At 40.1% G+C, this 15,043-nt stretch overlaps 1 protein-coding gene across 1 annotated transcript; it reads left to right on the forward strand.

Annotated features, from left to right (window-relative positions):
- Positions 1-2,282: 2,282 nt before the first annotated feature.
- ubac2 (UBA domain containing 2) lies at positions 2,283-9,012 on the forward strand. Its single transcript, XM_028604284.1, has 10 exons — positions 2,283-2,495; positions 2,957-3,081; positions 3,915-4,034; positions 4,457-4,563; positions 5,200-5,323; positions 5,464-5,511; positions 5,715-5,823; positions 6,605-6,747; positions 6,906-7,052; positions 7,340-9,012. The coding sequence occupies exons 1-10, from the start codon at positions 2,465-2,467 to the stop codon at positions 7,445-7,447; spliced, it is 1,062 nt and encodes a 353-aa protein (XP_028460085.1). The 5' UTR covers positions 2,283-2,464; the 3' UTR covers positions 7,448-9,012.
- The last annotated feature ends 6,031 nt before the right edge of the window (positions 9,013-15,043 follow it).

Genomic DNA, 15,043 nt, shown 5'->3' on the forward strand with positions numbered 1-15,043 from the left:
AAAGCTAAGGTGACAGGACCGAGTATGCATGTGTGTATGTGTATTTGCATATGCGTGTGTTTCTGCGTGTGTGTGCGTGTGTCCGCTTGTGTGTACTGCACAACAGACCAGCAAACCATCTGCTCATCTCCTCTTAATGAACAAAGCAAACAGCAGGAGTCAAGGCTGTCTCCAAATCTGGAGTCTCTTTATTGGTAAGCACACACACACACACACACACACACATACATACACACATTTGCACATCTCTGCACTGTTTAATCTGATTATGTTTGATTGATAACAGGGGCAAAGCAACCTTTTTAGACCTCACTCCTACATCAGTTACAGAGAAGGTCTGAAACACAATTAGCAAGCTGTTCCTGAGCTCTGCTTTGCAGTCACATCTGACCACAAGCAGCCAAATAGACTTAATGGGTGGGAACTAACCAATGGGAACTAACACGCATACTGCATTTGTGGATGATGGGGAAATGCAACACTATTAGACAGCTGTTTGCCTTATCTTTTCAAATGTACTTGGACGTAACATAAGTATTGGATCAATTGGCTCAGGAGCAATCACAGCCAGGCATGAAGGTATACATACGGTTTGATGTGAAGAAAAACTGGCAGCCGGTAGTGTAAGACAAAGCAGGGACTCTGCAAAGGAAGTCTGGACCTTGACAAGATATGACACCGTGTGCATAAGGCCAAGAAGAACATACGAAAAAGCCATTAATCTGGACTTTGTGCAGCCACATCCTGCTCAAGGTCCCAAGGATAATTAACACTGTTACCTCTGTCAGAAAGCTGACCACATGGCTTCAAGACATGAAGCACTCCCTGTCTGCTGCTTCTATGCATAGGCCTATCCAATAAACACATATTACATACTGAGCAAATGGTCATAAATGACAAAGATCAAACATTATTAGACCAGTGCTTCAGGACCTGGTACTTCCCCGTCTGAGGGGCATCAGATAACAGCAGGATGGCATCGTGGGTAAGGAGACTGTCCTTTGTCCGACCTGTGGATACTGACCTCTTAGTGGTCACTACGCAGAGAAAGTGTGTATAGATGGAGATGACCCTGCTCTCACCGCTGTGTGGATGCACTGTGATGTGATGTTCAGGGACCAGCTCGGTCATAAAACATGTTTACAGGTTTTCTTAAAATAGCGTACTCTCTTGTGTGGCTGGGGTTGGCTCAGTGAGTAGAGCAAGCGCACGTGTACTGAGAAGTTTATGCTTCAACGCAGAGGTCCAGGGTTCAAATCTGATCTGTGACAATTTCCTGCATGTCTTGCCCCTCTCTCACCTAGTTGTCCTCTCAAATTAAAGGTGGCTAAGCCCAAAAACAACCATCTAAAAAACTGTACTGTACTCTCTTCACCTTTCCCATGGTTTATTCTTTTACTCTACATTTTCTTTTTAGAGTTTTCTTTTCATTTCTTATATGTATGTTTTATTGTTTTTCCTATTCATTTATATTTTATTTTTTGTTTGCTTGCTTGTTTAGTTCTATGCTTTGCTTTGAAAATAAATTATTATTATTATTATTATTATTATTAGTAGTAGTAGTAGTAGTAGAAATCGTAGTAGTAGTAGTAGTATTAATAGTATAATAAATTACATTTTTTTAGCTGATGCTTTTATCCAATTAATTTACAATAAGTGCATTCAATCATGTGGCAATTGCAAAAATCATGCAAGTACATCAACTTCAGCAAATATGCTGAACTGTGTTAAGTGCTGCATTTAAAAGAGCTAGAGAAAGAGGGGTTTTGTTTTTTAATGGGCTAAGGTGCAGTCTGCACTGTTATCTATTTCTTTTTTAATGTTACTTGTTTTATTTAGATTTCATTTTGTTTGTTTTGTATAATACATAATTATTATTATTATTATTATTATTATTATTATTATTATTATTAGTAGTAGTAGTAGTAGTAGTAGTAGTAGCAATTTATCACTGCAGAAACAAATTAATTTTCCTTTTTTTATCTTAGTCATTATTTTTTGTCTATTATATTACTAAGTACTTTCATTTGCAAAAAAAACAAACATTATATAAATTAGGTGGAAATAGTTTTTTATTTAGTTGCATTTCTTCAGCATTGGATCATACAGAAATAACTTATCGAATTTTCTAATTCTCTGTTATTCCCTCAGTGTTAAAGACCTTAATAGGAATGAGTTGTTTAGATAAGGTTATCAGTAAAATTTCTAGAGAGCCTTATCTCGTTTTTAACGCGGAGCAACAGCGCCCTCGACGGGTCAGTTTCATTCTAATGTCAGCGGACTGCGAATGAACACTTTTTGGGCTTGTCGGGCTTCTGTAGGAGATCCCTTTTCCCCTGTCTCTTCTCCTCACAGTCACACCATGGGTCCTTCCTTCAACTTTATTTCGATGTTTTTGTGTTAGTTTTCTGTTGCTTTGCGATTAACGGTCTTCGTCTGGATTTCGTTAACTCATCTGGACACAATGTTCACCTCCACTGGCTCTCGGGGCCTTTGTAAGTATCCCGGATCCGCCTTTAAACGACAGCCGGACTGTGGCAGTGTTCTCACCGCTTCTCCTGTCAGTTCCAATGGTGACAGCTAGCTAGCTAGCTTAGTCAACCGACTAGGTATTATTGCGCTGTAATTTATTTATTCGAGGCAGTATCCATCAGTTATTACAGCTGCGTTTAGTTAATTAAGGCGTTGCCATTTAACTGTAGCTAAGTCGGTTGGTTCAGCTAAGGTGTGCGTTAAAACTAATTGAATTTGTGAACATGTCATCTTTTGAATAGCTAAATAGCCAGCTGCATTTATATTACGTTACTGTGTGTCTCCCCTGCCCCCATTAGCCGCATCTCTCTCTTCCATCAACAAAACATTTGCCTCATAAACCGTACCATGCAAAGCTGCTCGCTAAAGACGGCGACAGTGTCACTGTCCCGTTGTAAATGTGTTGTGTGTATGTTCTGCACAGACAAGGCTCCCCTGTCTAAAGGCCTCCTGCTGGTTCTCAATGGGCTGACTGTGATGCTCACCCTGCTGCCACAGTACCAAGAACTGTTCGTATACAACCTGCAGGCTGTCACACAGCAGCATCAGGTATGTCTCCAGTATGTGTTAGTGAGTGAGACACAGAGGTGAGGGACTAAAAACAAACACCCAGTATGGTGTGTATGTGTCTCTGGGTGCCACACTCTTCTGTTGGCTTTTTTTAATAGACAAATATACATTAACTATCATCAGAACAAAGAGTTTTTGAAACCCCCAGGATTCATTTTGGCATAGACCCAGTCCAACAAGAAACAATTCTTTAAAAGAAACAAAACAAGAAACTTTGATCGCACAATACCAGGAAAAAAAATCAGTGCGTTGTAGTGTGAACTACATCGGTGAGACTGCAAGGACCCTGGACAAGAGGCTGAAGGAACACAAGAAACTGACAATATCCGCTGTTTGTGAGATAACCAAAACTGGTGGCAGCATCGACTGGGGAAGGAGTCAAAGGTCATGGACCAGAATGCAGTGTATGGCTGGAGAAAGATCAAACCCATTCAAATCTGACAACAAAGACAGGGATAACACTTAACGCCATATACAACCACCTGTTGAGCCGCTTCCATTCGCCGATGAAGACCATGAGATGCAGTTGAAAGCTCTGAAAAAGCTACTAAGTGGACCTTGACTTCATATTATTTTGTCAAACAGTTTAAAAACATTTTTTAAATGTAGTGCTTTATGGTGGATGTGTATATATATATATATATATATATATATATATATATATATATATATATATATATATATATATATATATATATATATATTTGCTGTGTTATTCAGAAAAGGCATCATTACACAATGTCGTCCATCTTCCCCTGTACATTCGGTATTTGTTTGTGTGTAAAAATGTGCTCTCCTTCGTGCTTGTATAGGTCTGGAGGTTGTTGTGTGGCAGGCTGGTCTGCCTAGACGTGAAGGACTCCTTCTGTAGCAGCCTGCTCATTTACAACTTTCGAGTCTTTGAGAGGAGGTTTGGCACCAGGAAGTTTGCCGTAAGTACCAAAAGCCATTGATAGAGGGATACATAGATGGATACAAATGTAATCAACTTGCTGATATTCTTAGCTGAACTACATTCTCCCAAAATCTAGAATGGATGGAATTAATGTGATGAATTGCCATTTCACACTCCAGTTACTTTCATAAACAAAAGCAAAATGTTAAGATCTTTTGTAACAGGATTATATTATAAATACAATCATCTATCAGAATCAATATTAGCTTCACCTCTGTATCGTCTTTTAGGGAAGAGGACATCAACTTCTCACTAACTTGCTGTGTAGCTAACATTTTGCACTGACTTTTTGTTTGTTTGTGTTTGTGGAAATGTAGTGAAATGTTTAAAGAGAGGGACAAGACTTTTGTTTTCTAGTATTGTTCTAATCATCATATATGGTGCTCTTCTTAATTCTAGTCCTTCCTTTTGGGCACTTGGTGTCTCTCTGCGCTGATGGACTTCCTGCTGGCCCATGCTTTCCAGTTTCTCTTTGACTATGAGGTGGAGGAACTGCCTGCAGGACTGTGAGTAGCTTGATCACTTTAGTAGCCACAGTACACGATACGCTTCACTAACGCATGTGCTGGATCTTTGAAAAGCTTTTTTTTAATCACTTTTATGGACACTGACGATCCTACAATTAAAATATAATTTGTCTGGTAGTTAGGTTAATGTTGTGTGAAAGCAATGTTCAAATCATGTGTCACTTAAGTGGAAAATCTTCATTTTTCACCATGTATCACCATGTAAGCCTTGGGCAGTATCCCTCATTTTCATTTCCTAATCCTCTGCCTGCACTATATTTGGGTATACGGTATTTAGATGGTGGTGGACTGTGACAGCTGCATAAAATCCACCTCCACAAAAACAGGGAAATGAAAATGGCTTGACAAACTCAGTGAAATAATAAGTTTTTGTTATTAAGAGAAAGTAACCAGTTCCAAAAGCCTAACATTGTCTTTCCTGGATTTCCTGAAACATTACCGTACTGCTGAATATATTTTTCCATGCCAATGTCTGGTGAAGAGCTCAATATTCAGTGATTATTAAGCCACACATAATACAATCCAATACATTACACTGTCACGTTTGTTTAAATTCTGTCTGTGTCTCATTTTCTGTCTTCTCCATCCTTTACTTTTCCCTTTATCCTCTCACAGGCTCGCTCCAGTCTTCTCTCTATTTGTGCCTTTCTACCGGTTGATCCCCAGGATGCCAGTCACCCAGGTTCTGGGCCACATCGACATCACCAACAAGTCTCTGGTCTACATAGTAGGCTTGCAGGTAAGCCCATGTTCTGCTAGTGTGGGGATGTACAGTATGTTTTTATTTGTCTTTCTCTTTTACTGTTCATGAATTCTTGAAAGCACTCACTTTCCAACTAGTGTGATCTTGATGGTCTTTTTCGTCCTTCTGTGTTGCAGCTGTTGACTTCTGGTCCCTTCATGTGGCTCCTTGCACTCAGTGGACTGGTGAGTAGCCAAATTCTTCTTGTTACTACTGTGTATCCAGGAATTGTACTGGTTTTGGTGTTAATTTGCTGTAGGTTGTGAGCTATCATTTCACGTATTTCAAGTAATTTAAGTCATTGTAATATTGCTTAATACAGGTTTGGCTAGGGACTTTAATATGATATATCTTTTTTTATTTTTTTATTTATGAATGTGTTTTTCAGATCTCCGGCAGACTCTACCACTCCAATGTTCTCTGGTTGCAGAAGCTCCTCTTTGTACCCGCCTGGGTGTCTTGTATTGGGCGTTATATTCTGGAGCCAGTCTTCTCAAGTGCGTCCACCCGTTAATAAGCACATACACAAATCCAGTGCAAATCCTAATCTAGAATGATTTACAATATTGATGTATGCTAAATTGTCTTACATATTTATTAATTCTCTGTAATACAAAAGAAAACTTGAGGAAAAGTAAAACTAATGTTTGCTATACTTAAAATTAGGATTAAAGCTATGCGTAGTTTCTGTCGCCCCCGTGAGGAATTCAAAGTAATGACAACAAAACTGTTGCCGCGTCCACATGATACAGGCCTTTTGCCCCCCCCCCTCCTCCTACGCAGTTGCCACTTAGCCAAGGAGGATTAAAAAAAACATGATGGACTCTTCAAAAGAGGTCATTATCTTTGCTCTAGTTTCTGCGTGGTAAAGTCGCCGGACGACACAAGCTTCTGAACATAGCCATAGTGAGAAATACAGAGAGAGTTTTGAGGAGCTGATAGCCTTAATTAGCTTTCATTAATATCAAAAAGTTAAAGCACTAAAGCTGTAAGCAAGACTCGTGTTCCCAAGTTTATATATGCAAAGTGTAAAAAAAAAACAACTGCTGGTTATTGCTATGTTTCTACGTCCAAAAGATGGTGTTCACAAACAATAGATGCATATATTGATACCGGTCACCAACTCTGGAGGATCCTTTTTAAAAACAGAATTTGTCTTTGTCACCCTTTGTTACACTTTGACAATTGACAACACAACTTTCACACAGGGCTGTGTTTTTTTTTTATTTTTTTTATCTGCTTGTTATTAATGTGTTGTTAACATCTGTGGTCATCAAGGCTCCCAACCGAGCAGTGAGACGCCCTTGGGGATGGGTGCCACTCTGGACATCCAAAGGCAGCAAAGGATGGACATACTCGATCAGCAGCTGCTGCTGGCCCAATACAACGAGTCCACGAGGAACACTAGACAACAGCCACAGGTAGAGGGACACACACACTGTCAGAACTTAATCACTGCAAGCATCAGTAATTGCAGTTTACAATAGCTACATATTTACAAAGAAGTGTCTGTCTGTCTGTCTGTCTGTCTGTCTGTCTGTCTGTCTGTCTGTCTGTCTGCGTGCGTGCGTGCGTGTAGTCTGGGTTGTTACAGTGGACCAGGTTGTTCCCCTCCCTCAGACAAAGAGGACAGAACCGGCCCCCGATGCAGGCCCGCCCCCAGGTTCAGCCACAGCCATCCACACAGTCCCCTCTATTGGACAACTCTCCTGTCGCAGAGGAGCAGGTTGGTGTTCACCTCTGTGAACCTGATCTTTTCAATGCATTTTTCACTGGTCGTATTTGTTCGTGTAATTTCTATATAATATTTGACATATTTTATGACCTGGATGACTCAAAATCTTCATAGACCGACAGAATGCTACAGTAACTCTTGTTCAACAAAACTTGATTATCTTGCCGTCATACAACTTAGTTTGTGCAGGGCACCCTTTTAAAAATATAGTCCCAAGTGATGATTTATCTGCTGCTTCTGTCTTAGCTGATGTTTTTCCTTTTCTTTTTGTCCCTCAGGTTGCACTGTTGGTGGAAATGGGCTTTTCTAGGACTGATGCCCTCGAGGCCCTCAGAGCTTCAAACAACGACGTCAACATGGCAACCAACTTCCTCTTGCAACACTGAGAGAGAGAGCTCAGTGAGAAAAACAGAGGTGAATGAGGACAGAGACAGAAAACAGGAGGAGTAACAACAAGCAAAATGGATAGAAAATGAAAGACAGTGAATGATGGAGAATTTGTACAGATAATGTGAAGTCTGTGTCACTGCTTCCTGGAGCGGTTGTCAGGCGGCCTCAACCTGAACTGAGCCCGATAGCAGGCTGATGAATGAAGAGGTGTGAAGCACAAAGTGGAAGACATTTGCGTCATAGCTTTCTGATGGCCGTCATGGTGTGAAACGTGTCGTTGCTTAAGGCAGACGACTTAGACCTCTAACTCCAAGGGGTTCCCTATCGAAAATATATAGAAACCAAACCGGGGTCTTCAGTGCAGTGGAGGAAATATAAAGTTCTTTTAAAACAGAACTGATGCTGAAGCACACACATCAGCTAAGATCCCACCCTAAGTCTCCACAGGGATACCAACTTACAGCTGTAAAAAAACCACTGTCATGCACTGCTGCTCTACTTCCATAATGGCTACTACGTAACCAGCATCTTAGACCCTCATAACTGGTTTCAGATGATAAGTATGACAAGGAAAACGGATGAAGAAAAAGGGGCACAAGGTTTTTGAGACAATGGGTCAGAGAACATTATGTCATCTGTCAGGTTTTCATAAGTAGAGAGTAAAGTCTGCTCATGGGTATTATTTATTTTTTTTTTTTTTTACCGAGACAATAGGAGTGAAATTAGGAATGCAGCATCTGCTAGCGGTTTATGTTTAACTCCACAAGAAGTTGCAGAGGTCAAGATTACAACTTCAGAATGTATAATTTCCATGAACAATATAACCTACTTTACCATGATTTTATTACACAGTTATTTCTTTATGTTGGCAGTGTTTCATGGAAGTAGCAGGCTTCAGCTCTTTCCTGCTTGAGGTGTTTTAGCAAATCAGTTAGTGACTGACGGCTACTGTAGGAACAACTTTTCTTCCGTTGGTAGCTCTACGAGTATTGTTGGTGACAGCTATCTCAGGGTCTATGAGGCGCCTTTTTCTGTTAATGACATAATCACATTTACAGACATGAGTGCCCATACACACATGCACAGTAGCCCTTCGAGGAGGAGGTCATGTTTTGTCATTTCATTAACACACTCCTCAAGGTTTTATTTATTCAGTCCTAATTAAGTTAGTCTTTTCTTTGCCAGCACACGTGTCTGGATCATAGCAAGTCCTAAAAGACAGATGATATTTATTATACAATATCATAACAAGATACATGTATGGAGACTATGCACTGCATAGTAACTACTTTATGTATATAAACATGCAAACATTTTGTGCAAGAGAAGTAACATTGCAGCCACTATGTATTGATGTCAAAGACAGATGCTAGTTTTATATTTTGTGAGTAATAATATTGATAATATATGACCACTGAGATGAGTCTGTCATTATGTGTATGTATTTCTTAGAGTGATATAATAACCTATGGGTGTGATGAGGGAGTTGTTGCATGGACAACTTTCTGATGAACTGTAATGAATCATATTTGATCTGTGGAATAAATCAACTTGCAACGCATAGAAGGTACTCATCATGACAAGCACCTACTTAAATGACAAACAGTCTACAGTGTTTTACTAATCACAGTCTAATACCATTCATGCTAATAATGAGTATTTCTTTATTCTGATACCACCATCCCCAACTTCTAATATTCAAAGTGGAGGAAGAAATGTAAACATCTGTTGGGCTGGAAGATTATTCTCCACATTTTTCCCATGCAGCCAATGCCAGATATAATAATTAACACAATTTATGCTATTATTTAAAAACTTTTAAAAATACAACTTTCTAATTTGAGTGAAATTCTTTAAGACAATAATCCGTTTACAGTGAATCATGTGCTGTGGTGATACTAGTTGTTAACACATGATGGCACTCTTGTGATAAAACATGGGTTCATTTGTATCAAGAGAAAATATATCACAACACGAGCAATGTAAGGAAAATTAAAAGGGAGAAAAAAATTGAAAACTTGTTTAGTACAGTTACTTTTTGAAAATAAATCCCATTGACTCAGGTTAATAACATTACATTAATGGCAGTTTTTACTGGGGGTGAAATGTTAAGATAGTTCTGTTGTTTAATGCCTTTAACAAGTGTTCAAATTGATCAATTTGAGAAGTTTTTGATGGGGCAAGACTGCTAACATCTGAGAAACATATGAACCTCACAAATAGACATCTTAGTTTAAGCTGTCATAAGCCAAAAAAATAATTGGAACCACTGTGCTAGAGGACAGTATTTTCTAGCAACTTTCCCTAAACTCCAAAGCAGCTGCTGCTGTTTTACGGATGTATTCTTTGAGTGGTCTGTTGTCTCCAAGACTACCTGAGATCTGTCAGGCAGAAACCAGTGTACATACAACCGGACCATTATGCTTATGCTTTAGTCTTAGTTTGCCTTTTCTCAGTGTCTTTCCAAGGGCGTTGTTTTTTTAGGCTTTTAATTGGAATCCAGATACCCACTGTAGAAATATTCCTCAGTTTATTATTACAACACCTATCTTTCCTGAACATTGCATGGTAAGGACAAAAACTCTTAAGTAATAATAACTTATTTAAAACCAATAGAAATGTCTCTAAAAATGGAACAATATTTGTCATTTCTCTAGGGGCTAAAGGAAAGTTCCACACTGTAATGTGCGTATTTCAGGAAAAGTCAGTAGATATTGCAGCAAAGATAATTATATTGACCAAGATTCGCTTTGTGGCTGATGGGCATTTAAAGACATAATCCCAATGGAAAGTATAAATTGTTCAGCCTATAAAACACCATTAGACAATACAAGATAAAAAAAAAAGTCCAACCGTGCTATAACAGATTTGAGAAATACATTTTAAAACAACATGACCATCATTGCGCTGTTGTTGTTAATGTTACGTTTCCTTTTGCCACTAGATGGAGACATTGAGTGAGGTTAGCCCTCTGCCACACCCACCCGCTCCCATTATTCCACAGAGCAGACAGCTCCAGCCGTCTCGCTCCGGGGTGGCTGAATATCAATGTAGAGAAATTATGTACATCTTCAAGCCAAAGAATTCCAAAAGCATATGGTTTGCCAACTATTCCCTGAAACACAAAGCACAAAAATAGTTTGAGCAGCCTATGTTTTTCATCTTGCATATGTTGCACTTGAAATCACGTCTGAACTCCCATAGACTCTCAAGAGACATGTTTTTATTTTACTCAAAGGTCTCCAGAGTTCACAGTGACACATTCCCATTCAGCCTCAGCTGACGCTGAACCCAGTCAAGCAGTGCAACTTTTAATGGCTGCTGAATTGAAAAGCAGCTTAAACCAGAGTGATTAATATCTGTGTGTCTCTTTGTGTTACAGTGTTTAATTAAAGGCACTGATGAAAGAAAAAATACTTTACTGACAGCCAACCTCATTAGGGAGATTCTTTTGTGAAATGCCCACTTAATGTGAAGCATTAATCACGCCTTGTTTGGAGGTAATGATTTTGATTTTTTTTGGAGCTTTGGGAGGTCGTTTTAGTCATTTAATGTCGAAAATTAGGTTCAATTATGTATCATGATGGTTGTACATAAGTGAACGTCTCATTTTGACTTTATGTGTGAGCAAGCATGTCTTTATCTTTATATTTAAACCGCTGTGTGGAAATGTAGTTCCATTTGCCTGTGTTTTACCAGGATCATCAGCAACAGTAACAGAATGATGATGTATGTTCTGGGGGTTTCTCCTTGTCTGGTGGGGAAACCATTTTTGTTTACAGTACAGCCAGCTGTGGCCGTGAAGCAGCAGTTGTGTCCGGCTATTTGTCATTTCAGTAAGCCGTCTGTGGCTCTATAAACCACTGTATGTACTGTACCTCTACTGTAAAAGAACAGAGGGGGTGTCTGTGTGTGTTTCTGCTTCTGCACTTCTGTCCTTTTGAGGAAAAGTTTGAGTTTTTGACTTTATTTAGGGCTAATTAGGCTAATTAAAATGGGTTTAGGAGAAGAATGTTAGCTTTAAGCTCAAAGGGATGGTTTAACATTTTGGGAAATACACTTATTCCCCTTTTTGCTGAGAGTTAGATGAGAAGATTGATACTGTACCGCTCTCATCTGTGACTGTTAAAGGACAATTCTGGCGCAAAACAAACCTAGGGGTTATTAACTGATGTGTACCTACTCTGTTGCTCTCTGAGACATGTTTTCATGCTAATCGAATGAGTTTGGAGCTTTGACGAGGCTACCGCGGACCGCTGGTTAGCTTACGATGCTAGTATTTGGGGCATAGGGACACTCAAATTAAATCATTATTTAATACCACTAAAAAGGCTTGAAATATCACCACACCATAACGTTAGCATAATGAGGGTCCCTAAATGTGAACCGAAGCATTGACAACATTGTAAGTGTACAGATAGTTTATTAAAAAGATAGATTATAAAGATAGTCGCGTTCACTTGCGGGAGCCATCTTGGAAACCAGTCATGACTAGTCGAACGTCGTTTTTCGACCAGTTATGACTGATGCCGGAATTGTCCTTTAAATACAAAGCTACGCCAGCAGCCAGTTTGGAAACATAGGGGCAGCCAGCCAGCCTGGCTCTGTTAGAGGGTAACAGAATCCACCTACCTACCAGCACCTCTAAACTCACTTATTAACACGCTCTATCTTGTTTGATTAAACTGTACAAAACCCGACTGTTTATTGGGACTCTTGGCTCGTGACCTGAAGTCCAATAGAAACTGCTCCCAACCAAGAAATAGTGTGGCACACAACCCACCGTGAAACAGCTAATTGTCGATTTTCTACGGATTAAACATACAATATATAACATGCTAATTGGTGGGCTTTAGAGGTGCATGCAGATTTCGATACTCTCCGACACAGCCGGGCTAACCGTTTCCTCCTGTTTCAAGTCTTTATGCTAAGCTAAGCTAACCAGCTGATGGCTGTGGATTCATATTTAACAGACAAATGTGACAGTGGTATCGATCTTCTCATCTAACTCTCCGCCAGAGAGCGATTAAGCCTGTTTCATAAAATGTTGAACTACTCCTTTAAAGCACAATGAATTGGCTTGCCAAGGGTGGAACACGATCTTAAAACAACACTGACATTATCATGTACAGAGTTATGGTAAACAACAGCTGACATGGAAACATGTCTGACACGTTCCAACGTTCCCTCTCCTGAGCTCTGTTCCCCTGAATCCTGAGACAAATATCTGTCTCTTTAGCTGCTCACTGCTTCACTGTTTGCCAGCAAGTTGCTAATTTTGTCTGTCTGACCGTTTAGAGCTGGGAAGGTAGTATACACTATACAGTGGGTTTTTAGAGCTTTTTTTTTTGCAAAGAAGTAACACAGTTAACTCTGAGAATGAACCACAATAGTAAAGAAAAAAACTGAAATGTTTCTAAAAATGGAACTGCAGAGTTAGGTGTTAGTTCTCTGTGGGTTTGTCTCCACGAGTGACTTTTTTCACCAAACATGATCCACTGTTAACATACAAATATTGATTAACGTAGCTTTAAGGTCCACTGTAGAATCATTTTCAATGTTTTGAAATCAGTACCATGTCAGTACCAGTATTTATTCACAGAAGTAACATGTTTGTGTTTATGTTTCAGTGTGAGTGTCCTACTTGCTGATGCTGTGCTGCTGGCTTGCATGTATCACTTCAAACAGCCAGAGGCCAGCACCAGCTCCAACCCTGTCTCCAGTATATTCCCTCGCCAGCTCTGTTGCCATGGTGAGTGCGTGCCGTTTTGTGTGGTTGCCATGGGGACCTACGTATTACAGCCTTCCTCCTGCTCTCATCATGTTTCTGCGTGATCATTTGTATGCTTCCTGTAGGCCTACACTAATGCTTAAAAAAAAAAACATTAGCAGCCATGGGAGTGCCCTCAGGGATTGCCTTCTGTAGAAACACGTCTAGGTATTGCCGTCCCGGTTTTAGTGGTTGGCAGAAATACCAAAACAGTTGAATGATTTTCTCGACATTGCATGTTCGAAATGAGAATAATTCAGAACAATGGCATCTCTTTTTTTCTTTCTCAAAGGTATGAAAGGCAAGAATGCCAAATCCCTCCCACTGATATCGTAATAATATTGAAGCTAGAATGCTTTGATATAACAACATCATTTCTTTATGTACTGTATGTGTGTGTGTGTGCGCGCTTGCATGTTTGTCTGCCCACATGTGTCCACTTTTGTGTGCGTGAGTCCATTGTGCAGCACATGTGTGAATGTTTGCATCCCGTTCTCAGGGCAGAGAGCGAGCGGCAAAGGCCACTGATGTTTTCACCTAGTCATTTTCAGAGGAACTTTATAGTTAATGGGCCAAAACAATGTTCCTGCCCTTAGGCCATTCAGCCGTTTGGCATTTCACTTCCATTGTGTGCTGGCTCCTGTATGCCACTTGTGGTCTGTTTAGTCTGTGCTTGCTTTCGGTTACGTCAAAAGGAGAGCAATTTTCTTTAATCATCAGGGCTTGGCTGGGTTCACTTTAGGATTTGTGGGTTTTTTTCAACCTGTTTTTCATCTTTCAGCAATGATAACAGGTTGTGGATGGGCAACTTGTTTTTCTTTTTTACCTTTCCTTTTGCTTGTTGACATCTATCACTAGATCTGTGCTTAGACCTGCCTGAGCCCAATTATAAGAAACCCACAATGTCATTTGGAAAACGGTCATTTGCAACCTTGGCATTTCCAAAAAAAAAAAAAAAAAAGCACTCTCTGCCCAAAGTCTCTAATCAGCATTACTGTGAAGTAAGCAGCCATCACTCTTGACCATCTCCCTTCACCGACCCCAAGCATATGCCCATCCTTGTATCTACAAATTATGAAAGCTTTAGGAGTAGTGGTCCTTCCACCATCGGGACCACATAAACACCATTTTTATGTTATGAAAAAAATGTGATGACCACCTTTGTGCTGAAGTGACCAGGAGGAGATTTATTTGAGGTGATGCACAAGTCGCAAAAAATATTGTTTTTGGAGGAGAGTTCATCTGAAAAAAATAGTACCCGTGTCAAACAAAGTGTCCTCTGAAAAGTGATGAGCTAATGTGGCCTTAAAGGTCCCATGGCATGAAAATTTCACTTTATGAGGTTTTGTAACATTAATATGAGTTCCCCCAGCCTGTCTATGGTCCCCCAGTGGCTAGAAATGGGGATAGGTGTAAACCGAGCCCTGGGTATCCTGCTCTGCCTTTGAGAAGAGGAAAGCTCAGATGAGCCGTTTTGGAATCTGCTTGTTATGAGGTCATAACAAGCAAGGTTACCTCCCCTTTCTCTGCTTTACCCACCCAGAGAATTTGGCCAACCCATGAGAGAGAGAGACATCATGGCTTTCAAACGAGAAAAGTGGCAGTTGGTCAAGGCCACACCCCCACCCTCCACCTTGCCCTCCCACTCTCCTCCTCAATAGCTTCAGACACAGAAATGGCACATACTAAGGAAAGCTCATTGTGGGACTGGCTCTAGTGACTGTAGTTCTGCACCAAAGCTGAATTTCGGGAAAGAGACTTCAGATACAGTATTAGGGGACCACTAAGGTCTATATAAACGCATCCAAAGAGCACCATGTCA

Source organism: Perca flavescens, chromosome 17, assembly GCF_004354835.1.
Source record: "Perca flavescens isolate YP-PL-M2 chromosome 17, PFLA_1.0, whole genome shotgun sequence".
Taxonomy (NCBI): Eukaryota; Metazoa; Chordata; class Actinopteri; order Perciformes; family Percidae; genus Perca; species Perca flavescens.

Excerpts from the sequence above, each read along its gene's own strand:
- ubac2 (XM_028604284.1), top strand. The coding sequence starts at position 2,465 with ATGTTCACCTCCACTGGCTCTCGGGGCCTTT. Across the intron at positions 3,082-3,914 it reads CTGTCACACAGCAGCATCAG|GTCTGGAGGTTGTTGTGTGG; the intron begins GTATGTCTCCAG and ends GTGCTTGTATAG. Across the intron at positions 7,053-7,339 it reads CTCCTGTCGCAGAGGAGCAG|GTTGCACTGTTGGTGGAAAT; the intron begins GTTGGTGTTCAC and ends TTTGTCCCTCAG.